Source organism: Oncorhynchus tshawytscha, linkage group LG12 (assembly GCF_018296145.1).
Source record: "Oncorhynchus tshawytscha isolate Ot180627B linkage group LG12, Otsh_v2.0, whole genome shotgun sequence".
In the NCBI taxonomy this organism is placed as follows: Eukaryota; Metazoa; Chordata; class Actinopteri; order Salmoniformes; family Salmonidae; genus Oncorhynchus; species Oncorhynchus tshawytscha.
The window spans coordinates 26,884,582-26,903,714 of NC_056440.1; the positions used below are offsets into that span (position 1 = coordinate 26,884,582).

The following is a 19,133-nucleotide window of genomic DNA, read 5'->3' on the forward strand; positions in this document are numbered from 1 at the left end:
ACAATTTCCAAGAAAGAGTTTTTCAACTCATCCCTTGTCACACTTTCAGGCGGATCTATGTGACATGCAGGCCCTTGCAGATAAAAATGATGGAAATCGCTACATGCTAACGGTTATAGATATTTTCTCTAAAATAGCCTTTGTAAGGGTCTTAAAAAATAAGAGTGGGGCAGAGGTGATCCGGGCCTTTGACTCTATCTTGAAGGAAGGAGGAGCCCCCAAGAAAGTGCAGACTGATGGCGGAAAATAATTTTTTAATAATACTTATCAGAAACTCCATGAAGAAGCACAATATAGTACATTTTTCTACAGGCTCAGATTTGAAAGCTTCAGTTGTTGAACGCTTTAACAGAACTCTGAAGGAGCTCTATTTTACAGCTCACAACACGCATAGATATATCGATATAGTTCAAGATTTAGTAAAGGGGTACAACAACAGCTTCCATAAGAGTATACGGAGGAAGCTCTCTGAGGTCTCTTCTGAAAACTCTTTAAAAGTCTTTAAAAATCTGTATGGTTTGTTCCCCCTTCGCCGTAAGAAAAAAATTGATTTTAAATTCATAGTGGGGGACTTGATGCGTATATCCAAGTTGAGGGGTGTTTTCTACGAAACATTTGAGCAAGGTTACAGCGATGAGGTGTTCACCGTTACCGAATGTCTACTGCGCATACCCCCGGCCTACAAGTTAAAAGATTATGACGGGAAGCTTATAGAGGGATCTTTTTATGAGAAGGAATTACAGAAGGTACAGTTGGGTAAAGACAAAGTCTTTCACGTGGAGGAGATTCTAGATCAAAAGAGAGAAAGGGGTAAAAAAAAATGGGTGCTTGTCCGCTCCAAAAACTGACCCCAAAAGTTCAACAGTTGGGTATTAGAGCACGATGTGGTGGAGGCATCGGGGGTTAACTTAAACCCTCATGCATTATAAATACAACATCATTCGCGTGTACACAGGAGTGCATCATGGAACACAGCGGCTTCTACCTGACTCTCCCCAGTAATGCGTCTGCACATATATATCGTAATAATCAGATTTCGAATTATACAACCAATTTTCCAAAGCCAATGAAGTTATCAGAGGCCTGGGAAGTAGGTCTCAGCAAGATTACATACCCTCATAGTTGGTATAATATCAAAGATAAGGACCGGGATTTTTATTGCAAAAGGATATCAGAACCTGCGAAACTTATTAAGTTTAAAAAAGGATTCTATACAGTGCCTTGCGAAAGTATTCGGCCCCCTTGAACTTTGCGACCTTTTGCCACATTTCAGGCTTCAAACATAAAGATATAAAACTGTATTTTTTTGTGAAGAATCAACAACAAGTGGGACACAATCATGAAGTGGAACGACATTTATTGGATATTTCAAACTTTTTTAACAAATCAAAAACTGAAAAACTGGGCGTGCAAAATTATTCAGCCCCTTTACTTTCAGTGCAGCAAACTCTCTCCAGAAGTTCAGTGAGGATCTCTGAATGATCCAATGTTGACCTAAATGACTAATGATGATAAATACAATCCACCTGTGTGTAATCAAGTCTCCGTATAAATGCACCTGCACTGTGATAGTCTCAGAGGTCCGTTAAAAGCGCAGAGAGCATCATGAAGAACAAGGAACACACCAGGCAGGTCCGAGATACTGTTGTGAAGAAGTTTAAAGCCGGATTTGGATACAAAGATTTCCCAAGCTTTAAACATCCCAAGGAGCACTGTGCAAGCGATAATATTGAAATGGAAGGAGTATCAGACCACTGCAAATCTACCAAGACCTGGCTGTCCCTCTAAACTTTCAGCTCATACAAGGAGAAGACTGATCAGAGATGCAGCCAAGAGGCCCATGATCACTCTGGATGAACTGCAGAGATCTACAGCTGAGGTGGGAGACTCTGTCCATAGGACAACAATCAGTCATATATTGCACAAATCTGGCCTTTATGGAAGAGTGGCAAGAAGAAAGCCATTTCTTAAAGATATCCATAAAAAGTGTTGTTTAAAGTTTGCCACAAGCCACCTGGGAGACACACCAAACATGTGGAAGAAGGTGCTCTGGTCAGATGAAACCAAAATTGAACTTTTTGGCAACAATGCAAAATGTTATGTTTGGCGTAAAAGCAACACAGCTCATCACCCTGAACTCACCTTCCCCACTGTCAAACATGGTGGTGGCAGCATCATGGTTTGGGCCTGCTTTTCTTCAGCAGGGACAGGGAAGATGGTTAAAATTGATGGGAAGATGGATGGAGCCAAATACAGGACCATTCTGGAAGAAAACCTGATGGAGTCTGCAAAAGACCTGAGACTGGGACGGAGATTTGTCTTCCAACAAGACAATGATCCAAAACATAAAGCAAAATCTACAATGGAATGGTTCAAAAATAAACATATCCAGGTGTTAGAATGGCCAAGTCAAAGTCCAGACCTGAATCCAATCGAGAATCTGTGGAAAGAACTGAAAACTGCTGTTCACAAATGCTCTCCATCCAACCTCACTGAGCTCGAGCTGTTTTGCAAGGAGGAATGGGAAAAAATTTCAGTCTCTTGATGTGCAAAACTGATAAGAGACATACCCCAAGCGACTTACAGCTGTAATCGCAGCAAAAGGTGGCGCTACAAAGTATTAACTTAAGGGGGCTGAATAATTTTGCACGCCCAATTTTTCAGTTTTTGATTTGTTAAAAAAGTTTGAAATATCCAATAAATGTCGTTTACTTCATGATTGTGTCCCACTTGTTGTTGATTCTTCACAAAAAAATACAGTTTTATATCTTTATGTTTGAAGCCTGAAATGTGGCAAAAGGTCGCAAAGTTCAAGGGGGCCGAATACTTTCGCAAGGCACTGTATATTTTGTAACGTCTTTAGGATTGTTTTACCGTTAATGAAGAGAGGCCTCAGCATAGCCAAACCACATTTAAAATCAGCGGCTAAAAATATAGTAAGTGAGGTTGTAGCCATAGCCAATGCTATGACCAGAAGGGCGTCACCAGATGCCGAGCATCAAGAAGGCTTATGAAGTTGTCTCGAAGACCAAAAAAGAGACCTCCGGGTATAAGGCGCAGGCTTGCCCCTAAAAAGCGGAGGTTAACAGTTAAAAGAAACTCAGTAAGTCAAAAACGTGGTAAAGTGAGGAGGTCTGGACCAAAAACGACATTAAGAATACTCTGAAGTATTTTCTAAAAGAACAAGCAACATGGCTCTTTTACACCGCATGTCCTCTGAAGCTATAAAGACAGAGCTCGATCTTTTCACGGCCCCCTTAACCCAACATTCAATAGAGAGGACCAGTTATGTGGAGATAGCCCCACTCTCTGCCATTATAGACAACGGTCCTATAGAATTTTTCATACCAGGCCACGTTGACAACTATCTGGACCTCAACAACACCTTGGTGCATTTACGTCTAAAAGTGACCAAAAGAGATGCTACTAATATTGCAGACGATGCCAAAGTGAGTCTCATTAATTACCCAGTCGCCACCATCTTCTCCCAAGTGGATGTGACTTTGGGTGAACGTCTAATCAGTCAAAGCAGTGCCACATACCCTTATAGGGCCATCATGGAGTGTTTACTCAACTACTCCGAAGACACTCTCAAGACACAATTCAGCACAGGGCTGTTTAGCAAGGATACTGCAGGAGTCTCTATGGAATCGACAGACCCTTCCACCGGTGCAAACAAAGGACTGGAGGAACGCGCTCGCTACTGTGCCGAATCTCGAGAGTTTCATCTGCTAGGGCCTATACATTCTGACATTTTCTTTCAAGAACATTTACTCTTAAATTCAGTTGATTTAAGAATAAAATTAACCAGGGCCAAGGATGAGTTTTGCCTGATGTCTTCCCAGGACGGGGACTTTAGTTTAAAAGTGTTGGGGGCAACGCTTTTTATTTAAAAAAGTGTCTATCTCCGGCAGTTCGTCTGGGTCACTCACAGGCTTTGATGAAAGGAAATGCCCTTTACCCTCTCCAAAGAATTACCATGAAAACCTTTAGCATACCTGTGGGCAGTAGAATCTGCAGTCAAGAAAACCTTTTTCTAGGCCCTTTGAACTTTTTGTTATAGGTTTGGTTGATCACGCCTCTAATACGGACAGCTTACATAAAAACCCATTTAATTTTCAACACTTCAATGCAGAGTATGTAGCTCTCTGTCAGGACGGACGTCAGGTCCCTGCAAAGGCTTTCCAACCTCAATTTAATAACAACATATCTGTGCGAGAATTTTACAATCTATTCCTGGCTCCTGGGAGGCATCGAAAAGATCTCTTTACCTATTGACAGAAATGATTTTGCAGAGGGTTACACATTGTATGCTTTCAATTTATCACCTGATGACACCTCAGGAAATCTGTCGGTGGTGTCCCAAGGTAACCTCAGACTGGAAATGCGTTTTCATACACCTTTAGCCTGTACCGTTAGCATGATTGTTTATGCATGCTCTGATTCAATCTTGGATGTGAATGCCTGAAGACAGGTCTTAGTGGATTATTATTAAGGATCGTTGAGCAAAGCCATGAATACCCAAGAGTTGGAAGGGCTCATGAGCCGATTGATTGGAAAACAATTTTGTGGAGTGTTGGCTTGTGATGAATTACCTATTGAGAAATGGCCGGAGCAGCCGGCCATGTTTATTGTCGATACCCATCCTAAACACATGCCGGGTGAACATTGGCTAGCTGTGACATTAGAAGACGAAGGAGGAAGAAAAATCTAAACTTTATTTGATTCCTACGGCTTCCCCCCTCGGTTTTTCCCATTTCCCCAAATCAAAAATGGATCAAAGATATACTACTGCATGAAACAAGTGCAAGATAACCTTTCCACTACATGCGGTCACCACTGTGTATTCTACCTATGCCAAAGAGCCCGGGGAGTGTCTTTTGAAGATGTTATGTCCCTTTATAATGATGATTTAAGAAGTAATGATAACGTTGTAGCTTGTTTTGTTAGAAAATATTAAAAGTGTTCAAATATGTGTCCTTTACTGTAAGACCGTGTAATCAAGGCGTATGCTCACGTCAACTGTTTCAAGAATGCCACAAATGTTAAATTGCTTATTTTTTCTAATAGAGTTTATTGCATTTAATCATAGTCATCCAAAGTCATAAATTAGTTATCATCATCCCTTTCATAGGGGGGAGGGGTTGTTGGGGCATCTTTAGAGGTGCTGTAGCTCGTTGAAGGTTTTTATTTTAAAGCTTGAATCTGTTGACAAAGCTTATAGTTGGGTACCCCCTGAGAGGGGAATGTTGAGGATTGCCAGGGCCTTAAGAAACTGATGCCACCCGGGAGATCTTCTGTCATCGGCAACCTTGGGGGCAGCCATGGTACTTTTAAGCAAGTCAAGCATATGTAAGCCCCTGACAACAGAGCCCTGAAGAATAAACTCTCCTTTGTCATTCCAAGTAGCGGTGCCCTTTGAGTCTTTTATCTTGTTCATAATGTATCTAACATCTTTCCTGTTATGTGCCGGAACATGTGTCAACATGTCATGCATAACTTTATCTTCAACAGGCATTTGATCTTCAGCCGGTAAGCTCGCAGGTACAGGCATTACAGAGGTTTGGCTCTCGCTAGGCTCTCGTAGGCTCGTCATCTTTTAAAGGGTCCGGTAGGGAAAGCGTTAAATGGTTGGTCTCTCTCTCACCTTGTTTTACCAAGGCCAAATACCTTTGCAATAGGTTTGTGTATTTTTGGACCTTATCATAGGGGTTCAATCCTTTTCGGTTCAAAATCTCCGTCATGGCCGAATCCAAATAATTTTCCGCTGTTTGTCTGATATTTTCAGGACCCTGCATTTGTTTTTTTAAGTCTATCCAACTCTTGTTGAGGCACCAAATACATTTTATTGGCTATCATACTCTGTGTTCAACCCCCACGTTTGGCAGCAATAAGGCTGGTGATGAAGGGCACGGCTATACTTAGTAAAGGTAGAAGAAAACACTCAGACTGTTATATGCTATGACTTTCTTTTGAGGACTGGCCCTTTTATTGGCAAATAGTTTGATCGCTGTCTTTTGTCTCTTTAATTTTTTCAATTGGGTCAGGGTGAGTGGAATGCGTCCTTTGAAAAGATTCATAGCAATCTCACATAGGGATAATATGAGATCTGAAGAACAGTGACCCAAGATGGCCTTCCGTTCTTTAGCTGTAGCCCCAACTAGGCTTCTCAAGAGGGGCAGGTTTCTTTTTAAACATAGAGACATAGCGGTTACTTTTTAGGAATGTACGCAGCCGGCCACTCCCATGGGAACAGACCGGTTCGTAGCCTCAGGTGTTCTGGAGTATTTGCTTTTATATCCACGATTAAATAAGAAAATGGTGCTTTGGTAGCGTCCTCGTAGCTCTCCATAAAGTAGGATTTCCTTCCCGGGTACATCTGCTGAACTAGAGTGTTAATTCGTAGTTTGTCTTTAGGGTTTTTGAACAAAATCATGTAATTGGCATTCAAACTAATGGTGCGGCCATTTTTTACCTTGGTGAAACACATTCTGCACCAAGTAAAGCACGGACAGGTTTCTATGATGAGTATATTGGGTAAAAGCTTGTGCAATTTCGGGATGTTCGCTACCTGCAAATAGCATATCGTCCAAAACCAGCAGATTGTTTTTATGAGGAGGGAGAAGTTCATCATCAGACAGGGATTCAGGTATTCCTTCAACAATCTTGATTTTTATTTTCTTCAACAATTCATCATACAGAGGTTGATAACACGAATAACTCCACACAATATTATCAGGCTTTTGAGAACACATGTTCAGAATTCTCTAAAATACTTTTTACAAAACAAGTTTTACCACTATTGGATGGGCCTGCGATTAAGGCTGAAAATGGTAGTTGCAACCGGGGGTCAAAACATTCTACAGCAGTCATTGTATCTCTTGGAACTCCCTCTCCCGGATCCGGAAGAGAATTGTCATCAGCTGATACTAATTAGCATAACGCAATGGACAAAAAATATTACAAGAAAATATTCATATTCATGAAATCACAAGTGTAATATATTGAAACAAAGCTTAGCCTTGTGTTAATCACCCTGTCACCTCAGATTTTGAAATTATGCTTTACAGCCAAAGCAAGATAAGCATTTGTGTAAGTTTATCGATAGCCTAGCATAGCATTATGCCTAGCTAGCAGCAGGCAGCTTGGTCATGAAAATCAGAAAAGCAATGAAATTAAATCGTTTCCTTTTGATGAGCTTCGGATGTTTTCACTCAGGAGACTCCCAGTTAGACAGCAAATGTTCATTTTGTCCCATAAAGATTATTTTTATAGCCAAAATACCTCCGTTTGTACTTCACATTTGGCTGAGAAATCCACCGGAAACTGCGGTCACGACAACGCCGAAAAATATTCCAAATTAGATCCATAATATCGACAGAAACATGGCAAACGTTTTTTATAATCAATCCTCAAGGTGTTTTTCAAATATCTATTCGATAATATATCAACCGGGACAGGTGGCTTTTTAGTAGGAAAGAGAGAAACAATGGCCGCATTTGTCTATTACGCACAAAACACTCTGAGAGCCTCCAGCTGACCACTGACGCAATGTTGTCGTTCAGGCTCATTTTTCAAAATAAAAGCCTGAAACTATGTATTGTGACACTAGACACATTAGGGAAGCCATAGAAAAAGGAATCTGGTTGATATCCCATTCACTGCTCAATAAGGACGCATAGGAACGCAGAGCTTTCTAAATAAGAGTCACTTCCTGATTGGATTTTTCTCAGGCTTTCGCCTGCAATATCAGTTCTGTTATACTCACAGACAATATTATTACAGTTTTGGAAACTTTAGAGTGTTTTCTATCCTAAGCTGTCAATTATATGCATATTCTAGCATCTTGTCCTGACAAAATAGCCCGTTTACTTTGGGAACGTTATTTTTCCAAAAATGAAAATAGTGCCCCCTAGTTTCAAGAGCTTTAAGACACACTGGGGCTTGTAGCATAAGTCAGTAGCCAAAGGGCAATGTGGTCCCGTCAGGCAAAAGCAGTCTCTTGTCATAGACTACCCAGAATATTTTAGTAAGTGGGGCATTCCTTAGATGGAAGCCCTTTTTATCCCTAACTATTTTTTTATAGGAGCTCAAAATCTCTCAAAAAGTCACTATTCCGGTCGTTTTTGAACCCCTCGACCAAGCGTGTAATTGATTCCAAGTTTACACGCAGGGCATTTTCACAGTTTTGAGTCACGCCTTTGGCTTTCAACACCACGTGATTGTCTTTAGTCCTAAAAGCATAGCTTTTGGAACCACAGGAGGACCATTCTGTGATATGGTCACCATCTTCGAGTTCACTCGTTAAACCACCCAGATAGTTGCTAAGTGGGGGGCTCCAATCACCCTGTTTGCTTACATAGACCACAGAGTCTGTGCCGTGGTAAAGAACTCGCCTCTGAAGCTGCTCCATGAGGGTGTACAGTTCAAGTCGGCCATAGGCCGTGGTAAAGAACCCTCCTCTGAAGCTGCTCCATGAGGGTGTACAGTTCAAGTCGGCCATAGGCCGTGGTAAAGAACTCTCCTCTGAAGCTGCTCCATGAGGGTGTACAGTTCAAGTCGGCCATAGGCCGTGGTAAAGAACCCTCCTCTGAAGCTGCTCCATGAGGGTGTACAGTTCAAGTCGGCCATAGGCCGTGGTAAAGAACCCTCCTCTGAAGCTGCTCCATGAGGGTGTACAGTTCAAGTCGGCCATAGGCAGTGGTAAATGCGGCAAAAAAACAAATTTACATTACCCGGGGGTAGAACCCACTTCTTGTTACGCCTCCATTGCACCAGGGCAATGTCTTGACTCAAGAATGAAAAATGTGAAATTTCGTATTGATCCGAAAAAACAAATTCCTAAAATTCTTCAGGGTCTTAAATGATCGACGTTGTTAGCATATTGCATCTCTGCCGAAAGCTTGCCCCAAAGCGAGTTCAAGTACAATTTCGACACATTTCTTTTGGTTTTGTTGACCTCTATTCTGTCAGGGTCAAGAAGTATGCCTTCTCTGTCGTGATAGTCTTGAATGTACTTGTCTTTGCTCTCTTGATCTGTGACCGAAACAGGATAGCCTGAAGCCATTTGCTTGCATCTCAAGAAGGTCTTGATATTCTCATTAAAAAGAGTGTCTGATTTCCAGGAAAAGTTCCACACTTCAAAGATTTTGGCCACACGATACCCCATCTCTAGAGCCTTAGAGAATTCAACTGTGACCCATACACCTGTCAGGGCTCTTTCTTGATCTGAGTGATCACAAGGGTTTTCCTGGTTGTTGTTTTCACTGCAGGTGCGACAAAGGGGAAAGAAAAGTTTTCCTTGAGGTCCCTTGTAAGGCAACACTGGTATAAACAAACCCCTAGGAGGGTAGACAGTTGCTTTGACCAGACCAAAATAGTTTTGGGGTAAGTCAAAGTCGCGGTGAATAATTTCAGGATGCCCCATAGGATAGCATGTGGAACTCATTACATGAGGATAAAGGGATGTCAAATCTACATATCCAATTGTCTCGACGGGTTGCGCTTCATACCGCAATGTCAAAGCATTGGTATGGCCTCCATACAAGGCCTGTCGTGGTTCCAAGGGTTCTGGTGTGTCAAAGCTGGAAAGGAAGGCTCAAACATGAGGATCAGACTTTTTGAGTGTAATCCATTCACGATCCCACAACACATCCAATTTTAACCCGTAAGTAGCCTGTAAAGAATCCAATTTGTCTTGAAACTCTTGGTACATTTCCCCAAAAGTCTTTTGGGTTAGGACACACATGGCCTGGGGCACAAAGCAAGATTTACAACCGTGGAAGAAACAACCGTTGGTCTCAACCCCAACAACATGGTCTCAACCCCGTCAATCTGTGTGTATCCATCTACACTGTAGGGTCCAATATTATTTTCTCCTTTATTCAAAGCATGTTGAATAAAAACATCTTCATCCTCGGCCAAGTACTCCAACCATTGAATGGACCCACTAGAGTATGACTTGAATTGGCGGCGGTAGTTGTCAAGCGAGGGGATAGCTATAGATGCTGTAGGTAGAAAGTGTGTACGATAGGTTTTCATGCATGCCGATGCAATAGTTGTACAACTCCAGGAGTCAATGCCTGCATCTTTGATTACCTCTTTTCTGAATCTGAGGCATCCTTCACGAAGTATAACCTCATCATTGTTACAGTATGATTCCATCTCTTCATGGAAATCAAAGTTGCTCTGTCTTACTGTCTCGTACCACGTCATGAATCTCTCACGCTCTTTGGGAGACATTTGATCACTCCCGTACATTTCGGGGCTGGGATAAGATCCAATATAATGTAGATTCTCCTCAGATGTGAAGAAGTGGGGAAACCATCCTTTCACAGAGTTTTCTCATGGGTAAGAAGCTTAAACTGTCAATGTATCTCTGGTTGAAGGCGAAGTCTACAAAACACACGATTTTACTACCTTGAGCTATGACACTGGATGCAACGCCTTGCTGTATCAAGGGGTTCAGAAGAAGGTAGGAGTCATAGGTTCTATAATTGTGCGCCATAAACGTGAAGTTTCTGTACTGGGGTTTTCTAAAGTGCTTTAGAAAGAGCCGTGCACAATTGGGTCCCTCTGCCGACCACTTTTCACCATTTAAAGTCATGGTAGATACAAAAATATGCAAATTAAACCGATTGCTGATTTGTCTCAAAATCATAGAACACGTATTTCTCTGAATGTTCATCTTCAGCCAAGGGCTATATAACACTTGTGTGGCATTTCTTGAACCACTTCAGCGTCTCTGCTTTTCAAAGGCCCTTTACAGATTGGACAATGTATTATTCCACACACATGCGGTTTAGGGCTGTCTGTTTTAAGGTTGTAATTGCATTGGCATTTTGGAAATTTCTTGTAAATGTCACAACTGCTTACAGATTTACAGGCCTTGGGGTGCAATGTTTCAATTTTGTGTTTTTCGTAACAGTAGGCTGAACGACATGTGCGGTGGCAATCCGCACAGGGTGTCTGTCACGGCTGTTGGAAGGACTGGACCAAGGTGCAGCATGGTAAGCGTACATTTTCTCTTTATTCAAAATTGACGCCGACAAAACGAAGAACAAAAACCAAACCGTGAAGCTTTGGGCTATGTGCCCTGAACAAAGACAAAGTTAACTTCCCACAAATCAGGGGGAAAAGGGTACCTAAGTATGGTTCTCAATCAGAGACAACGATAAACAGCTGTCCCTGATTGAGAACCATACCAGGCCAAGACATAGAAATATAACATAGAAAAAGAACAGACTACCCACCCCAACTCACGCCCTGACCAACCTAATACAAAGACATAAAAAGAAACTAAGGTCAGAACGTGACAGTCCCCCCCTGCCCCCCCCCCCCATCCCCGTCCCCTGCAAAACCTGAACCTATAGGGGAGGGTCTCGGTGGGCGTCTGTCCACGGTGGCGTCTCTGGCGCGGGACTTGGACCCCACTCCACCATATTCTTGGCCCACTTAAGTGGCACCCTTGGCGCGGCGACCCTCGCCGCCGACCTCGGACTGGGGACCCCTGCAGCGGGCCCCGAATGGACGGGAGATTCCGGCAGTACCGGACAGGCGGCAGACTCCGGCAGCGCCGGAGTGAAGGGCGGCTCTGGCAGTTCTATAGTGAAGGGCGATTCCGGCAGCGCCGGAGTGAAGGGCGGCTCCTGACTGACGGAGGCACTGGCGGTCTCGAGCGCAGAGCTGACCCCACCCTTTCTGGCAGAATGCCAGCTTCTCCCCGGCAAATGTGGGACGCTGGCACCCAGCATACCGGCCTGTGAATACTCAGCCTCTGTACCGTGCACATCACCCCATAGCACGGGGCCTGACCAGTCCCATGCTCGCCACGGTAAGCACGGGGAGTTGGCTCAGGTCTGCTTCCTGACTCTGCCACACTCCCCGGGGCTGCCTCTCGGGCTTCCTTGCCAGCAGTGTTCCCACATACCGCTGGTTCCTTTCTCCGGCTGCCTCTGCTCTCCTAGCTGCCTCCACCTGTTCCCATGGAAGGCGATCCCTTCCCGATCTCTTGATGTCACAAAGTTGTCCAGTACTTTAAAAATATCCTCTCATGTTGTCCTGGTTTCCAGTGGATTGCAGAAGAGGATGTCTTCCTTAATTGACCCCCTCATAAATGTAATGGACATATACCAGGAGCTGTGCCAGGCCCGCCACGTCTGTTGACTCATCCAGCTGTAACGCATATAATTCATTGGCTTGTATGCGAAGCAGTAATTGTTTTAAAACATCTCCTGCCATGTCACTGATGCGTCGTGAAACAGTGTTGTTTGATGAAGACATTGTCTGTATAGTTTTTTTGTCCTTTTACCCCAGTATTGTCCCAGCCATATACGCGGCAGCAGGAAGAATGAAGTCCTCCACAATAGTATGGGGCTTGCCTGTCTTAGCCACTCGGTAGCTCACCATATAAGATGCTTCTAGCCCCTTCTTATTAACTGTATCTGTTGCTTTTATACATGTCTTACTACTCAAAAGTCTTCTTTATTCTCGCTCAAACTCCTGTGGCTTATTTTTCAAATTGTCATGTATTGCGCGTACCCCTTGGGAATACCTGCTATAGAGGATCTGAGAATTCAGCCTGGTCTTATAGACTAGACATAACATATTAATCGTGAATCCGGTACACTCAAATTAGTATGATATGTTACGTTTGGTATGGTTATATAGGCAAACGTCTAGCAAACCAAATGTTTGCGAGCTCGAATCTCATCATGGACATCTTTAGCAAATTAGCAACTTTTCAACTACTTACTACTTGTTCAACTACTTTGCATGTTAGCTAACCTTTGCCCTAATGCAAACGTCTAGCAAACCAAAGGTTGCGAGTTCGAATCTCATCACAGACAACTTGAGCATTTTACATAATTAGCATCTTTTATACTACTTACTTATTTTTGCTATTTTGCAACTACTTAGAATGTTAGCTAATTTAGCTAACCCTAACCCCAATTCTGTCCTTAACCATTTAACCTAACTCCTAAACTTAACCCTAACCCCTAGCCAAGCTAACGTTAGCCACCTAGCTAAAATCCATAACATATCATATGTTTTGCAAATTCATAACATATAATAGAATAATATATAATTGTCATTTGTAACATATCATACGAAATGGGTGATGGACATCCACAAATGAATACATACCATACGAAACGTAACATATCATACAAAATGGAGTATCTTAGATTTACATACAGAATTATACAATATGCTCTGAGACCAGGATGGAGAAAATAATTGGAGACTCCTGTGTTGATATTCAGGTTGAACAATACATGGAAAACACATTTCACACAACTGCTGTGAACTCATTGTTCATTGTTCATGTATTTGTAAAAACACAAGCATTGTTCTGTTCAATCTGCCTGTTTAATTTGTTTCTCTGAAGAAGCTGACTAAGCAACGATCTTGTATTGTATTGCACAATGTTTGTGGTTATTTATGTAAATATTTGGTGTAAACCACAGAAAGAGAAGCTGCTTGTTAAAAGGAAATGAGTACAACAAGCAGAAAAAATATTGTCCCCTACTAAACTGCATTTATGATTCTGCAGCAGGCTGTTTCTGTTGTGTGTGTGGTGAGTGCCTTTTTCTGATTAAATCCAATGTTTTGAGGGACGGAATGTCAATTGATATACACTTATTAGGCTTTATGTTAACTTGGTTACAATATTGTTTATGTTTCATGCATTTTTTATTTATTTATATAATTAAAAGTCATAAATACCTGTAGTTGTGACAGAAACAAACTGTGTCCAACCATCTTTGTGTTGGACACATCAAAAAAAAAAAAAAAAAAAAAATCAAATCTGATAACTAAAAAGTTATTTTCAAAACATGAACAAACATTTGAAAAGTATTATTTCAAGCTGTGTGAATCCAGGGTGAAGAGTGTTTTTGAAAAGTGAGTGTAATTACATTAGTTTATCAAGAGTTACAAAACGAGATTCAGAATATATGAACCTGCAGCCTCTGCAATATCCAAAGGGCCAAAGTCAGTGTTATATTATGGATGCTGTGCCTGACCAGGTTTAGGTGGAAGCTGCAATTCAAGGTGAGGTTTATTTTCGCTTCATTCAAGTTTTGAAATTGCATGTCAATTTCAGTTCCTGAATTTAAATAAATTATAAAGGAACTCCTAAAATCGGTCATTATAAAAGCATATCTTAAAACAAAGTGCAGATAACTTGTACCTTCAAGTAAATCATGCATTTGTGTCAATGAGAGATTTTCATGACATAGTGTGCCATTTAATGGCACTGTGTTTTTTGATTTGTTTTACCTCACGGACATAAAATGGTATGAATATATTACAATGCAACTAATATTTTATCACTTAGTTAACTTAACAAAATGTTCTGAGTTGACACAGCATAAGCTTTTCAATAACATTCTAAATACTGACATTTCAAACTCAAATCTTAAATTAATGAATTAAATTAATGTATTGAATGAAATGATATTCAATGGTCCTGCTGTTTGTTTTCTCTGATGTAGCTGATTTTTATACTTGTGTTTGGACAGAACGAGAGAGCCATGGCAGCAGTGACATTAGAATCAATTCCAACGATTGATGATTATAGTTATGATGATAGCAAAGCCCCTCCAACTCAGTCCTCATTTGGCCAACCACCGGATACATCACCCAGTTCACCATTGGACCACATACTCCTTGTGGTCAATGTGGTCATCTTATTGCTGGGGTTTTTTGGGAATGGGGTGGTCATCTGGATAGCTGGTCTCAAACTGAAAAAGACGGTCAACACCACCTGGTACCTCAGCCTGGCCATCTCCGACTTCATATTCTGTGCCTGTCTCCCCTTCAACATAATCCACATGGTAACAAAGAAGTGGATCTTTGGGCTCTTCATGTGCAAGTTCACCTCTTTTGTGATGTTCCTCAACATGTTCAGTAGCATCTTCCTCCTGGTCGTCATCAGTGTTGACCGTTATCTACTTGTCGTATTCCCAGTTTGGGCCCAGAACCAGCGAACCGTGAGGAGGGCCTCTGCAGTTGTGGTTTTTGCCTGGGCCGTCTCTGTTGCACTGAGCATTCCCTCCACAGTGGTTCGTCAGGTATCCCTAGATGGCATAACGTGCTTTAATCAATACCCACACCTTAACATTCACATAACTGTAGCTGTCAGTCGATTTATCAGTGGCTTTGTGCTCCCGGTCCTCATCATCATCTTCTGCTACTCTGTCCTCATCCTGCGACTGAGGACCAACAGGATGACCAGGTCCTCCAAAGCCTTCAAGGTCCTGACTGCACTGATAGCCATGTTTTTCATCAGCTGGCTTCCATACCATGTCTTCATCCTTCTGGAACTTAAAGCCAGTGATCAAACTTCTCTAACTGTTCTTCATGAAGGGCTAAGTATATCTGCAACTCTGGCTAGTGCAAACAGTTGCCTGAACCCATTTCTGTATGCATTCATGGGCAAAGACTTCAAGCAGAAATTCTTTAACTCTTTCCTTTCTAAGATTGAAAATGCTTTTGATGAGGAGGAACGCTCTTCAAGGAGTAGAGGAACCTCTTTCTCCCAGGCTGATTCAAAAGTTTATACAAATGTCTGATTGCCTTTCAACAAATATTGTAAAACAGGGCAAACTTATGCCCCCTTTAAGTATATTTTATATACAATAACCCATTAAGTTCACATATTAAAGTCCATAGTTGTGACAATATAAGATTTGCTCTGTCTTAGCCAACTGTTATGCAAACTATGCAAATGTTTTAACCCTGAGGAAATAACTAATTTAAAGTTATTTCCTGTAACACACACACAATTGCTGTAACGGTATTGTTTAAATGTAGTTGAATGTCATTTGCATCACCACTTAAGTAACATAAGCAACAATATTGTACTGTATTGTTCTGCATTTCCTGCCATGCATCACCAATCTTTTGGTTGACAGGTTTTTGTGTAATCAGATTTGTACCATGAAATGTAATTCAGCCCAATGTGCCAACATTCATCTGTCAGGTCAGCTCCTGTGACACTGAAAGGTCAAGTGTAATTACATATCCTATAGAGGAGCTGAGAATCTTATTGAAGAGCCCTGTGTTTATACTTCACAAAACCGCTGTTTGTCAACAACTATTTTGGATGAACGTGAAGCCTTTGGAACTTCATACTGTACTAATATCTCTTACAAATTGTGAAAAAGCTTTTTTCACATGTTAAGCTGAAACTTTCTCATGTGAATCTATATGTTCACATGTATTACATTTAGAGTTAACAAGTTAACACCACCTTTCACATGTGAGGAGAATAATGTGTTTTCTCCTCCCATGAGTTGCAAGTTTACATGTAAAAAATATTCACATTTGCAGTTTCCAATGTAAGAATCATTCACATTGTGTAATTGCAAGGTCACATATGGGTCTGAAATAGTGTTATTCTCCTCCCATGTGAAAAAGTGGGGTTAACAGTGGTGTTGCAGTAGCAATTTTTCCACATGGGGGAATTGCAAATTATGTAATGCCATTCTACTTTAATTAAGTAATAATTAAAGTGCATAAAAATTAATTATGGTGCCATCCACTTCATTTTTTCCCCTCCATAGTGTTGTATTGATACACCTATATTTAGTGCTACCACGAGGATGAGGCATTCGGAGTGTTTCTGCTGCAGGCGCATGCCTGAAGAACCGTGAAGCTAGTTAGCTAGCGGTGTCTCCTTATTTTTAATATCCTGTGTTCCGGTTTGTATGCATGGTTACGTTTTCAAAATCGAGAGAGAAATTTTTTAACTGAACTGTAATGACTTTTTGGGTCATTTTGATGATTTAATTGTTTTGACCAAGTGAAAAACAAATTAGATTTTTTTTTCCATGAACATGAGCATAGCGAGGCTAAGTAACTAGCTAGCTAAATCATTTTTGAATGAAAGTCAATGGTAACATGTTGGCATCTCAGATGATTTAAAACAAATATTTGATACTTTTCGGGTCTCTTAAATGGTAAAGATTTTTACAAACAAGGGCTCATATTGAGTGCATTTGTATGTGTACATATGAACCACGTTAATATGTATTTTAGAATGTAATTTTTTATTTAATCTATATCTAATAGCTGCATGCTAATTTCTAACTGCTAGCTTGCTAGCTAGCTTAGTGCTAGGTGCTAGCTAGCCTGCCATTTCATCCCAGCTAGCTAGTTATAGCTTCCATTACTGTTTGATGTCCATTTGGATTTTGTTAATTTTATGCCGGTGTATTAAATGTATTTGAAAAATTGTGAATGTGTTTGCTATTGGAATTCATGTAAACAGATGCTTTTCTACAAAGAGAGGATTTTGAATTTGAAGAGTCAAGGTTCCGAGATTGAGAGAAATTTGTAATAAATATACATTGGAAGAGAACCCCAGTGAAAATAAGCTTACTCCGTGTCTCCTTATTGATCCTGTTTAACATGTTAAAATTGACATTAAAATAGTCACGTGATGAGGTATGCCCACCTGTGACTTCAGCATCAGTATTGACCCTCTTGGTCTGAATACTTTCTGATGGCACTGTATTCCTCACGTGACATTTTTTCACGTGATTTGTTCACACGTGTCCGAAAACCACGTTTTTTTACGTTTCTTTTTGTAAGGGTAGTCAAATGTGCAAAATGGGAATTAAATACATACTAAGCAACAACTTTGGTGAGTGATTCATAAAACTGGGAATGATGAATATATATGTGTTGTTGATCTCATTACTTTGAAACTGTATGTGTGTATGTAACTGATTAGAACAAACATCACAGTCATCCTTCATTGGAACATTAAGAAACATTTAATACCAGGAATATCCTGGGCATATATTCAGGTCAACATTACACAATATCATGTGTTCCTCATTGATCAACAAAGCCTTAGAGAGAGAGCTGTTTTTGACCTTAGAGAGCTGTTTTATTTCTCTATTTGGTTAGGTCAGGGTGTGATGTGGGGTGGGCATTCTATGTTTCTTTATTTCTATGTTTTGGCCGGGTATGGTTCTCAATCAGGGACAGCTGTCTATCAAATCAAATCAAAAATCAAATCAAATTTATTTATATAGCCCTTCGTACATCAGCTGATATCTCAAAGTGCTGTACAGAAACCCAGCCTAAAACACCAAACAGCAAGCAATGCAGGTGTAGAAGCACAGTGGCTAGGAAAAACTCCCTAGAAAGGCCAAAACCTAGGAAGAAACCTAGAGAGGAACCAGGCTATGTGGGGTGGCCAGTCCTCTTCTGGCTGTGCCGGGTGGAGATTATAACAGAACATGGCCAAGATGTTCAAATGTTCATAAATGACCAGCATGGTCGTATAATAATAAGGCAGAACAGTTGAAACTGGAGCAGCAGCACGGCCAGGTGGACTGGGGACAGCAAGGAGTCATCATGTCAGGTAGTCCTGGGGCATGGTCCTAGGGCTCAGGTCCTCCTCCGAGAGAGAGAGAGAGAGAGAAAGAGAGAATTAGAGAACGCACACTTAGATTCACACAGGACACCGAATAGGACAGGAGAGGTACTCCAGATATAACAAACTGACCCTAGCCCCCCGACACATTAACTACTGCAGCATAAATACTGGAGGCTGAGACAAGAGGGGTCAGGAGACACTGTGGCCCCATCCGAGGACACCCCCAGACAGGGCCAAACAGGAAGGATATAACCCCACCCACTTTGCCAAAGCACAGCCCCCACACCACTAGAGGGATATCTTCAACCACCAACTTACCATCCTGAGACAAGGCTGAGTATAGCCCACAAAGAACTCCGCCATGGCACAACCCAAGGGGGGGCACCATCCCAGACAGGATGACCACAACAGTGAATCAACCCACTCAGGTGACGCACCCCTTCCAGGGACGGCAAGAGAGAGCCCCAGTAAGCCAGTGACTCAGCCCCTGCAATAGGGTTAGAGGCAGAGAATCCCAGTGGGAAGAGGGGAACCGGCCAGGCAGAGACAGCAAGGGCGGTTCGTTGCTCCAGAGCCTTTCCGTTCACCCTCCCACTCCTGGGCCAGACTACACTCAATCATATGACCCACTGAAGAGATAAGTCTTCAGTAAGGACTTAAAGGTTGAGACCGAGTTTGCGTCTCTGACATGGGTAGGCAGACCGTTCCATAAAAATGGAGCTCTATAGGAGAAAAC

The 19,133-nt window shown here is 41.7% G+C and overlaps 1 protein-coding gene across 1 annotated transcript; it reads left to right on the forward strand.

Moving 5' to 3' along the window:
• Positions 1-13,115: 13,115 nt before the first annotated feature.
• On the forward strand, positions 13,116-17,631 carry LOC112262843 (C3a anaphylatoxin chemotactic receptor-like). Its single transcript, XM_024438634.2, has 2 exons — positions 13,116-13,579; positions 14,526-17,631. The coding sequence occupies exons 1-2, from the start codon at positions 13,544-13,546 to the stop codon at positions 15,576-15,578; spliced, it is 1,089 nt and encodes a 362-aa protein (XP_024294402.1). The 5' UTR covers positions 13,116-13,543; the 3' UTR covers positions 15,579-17,631.
• Positions 17,632-19,133: the final 1,502 nt, after the last annotated feature.

What these genes read in the sequence shown, in the direction of transcription:
- LOC112262843 (XM_024438634.2), top strand. Translation starts at nt 13,544, where the DNA reads ATGATTCTGCAGCAGGCTGTTTCTGTTGTGTGTGTG. An exon ending in CTGTTTCTGTTGTGTGTGTG is followed by an intron (nt 13,580 to 14,525) that starts GTGAGTGCCTTT and finishes GTGTTTGGACAG; the next exon opens with AACGAGAGAGCCATGGCAGC.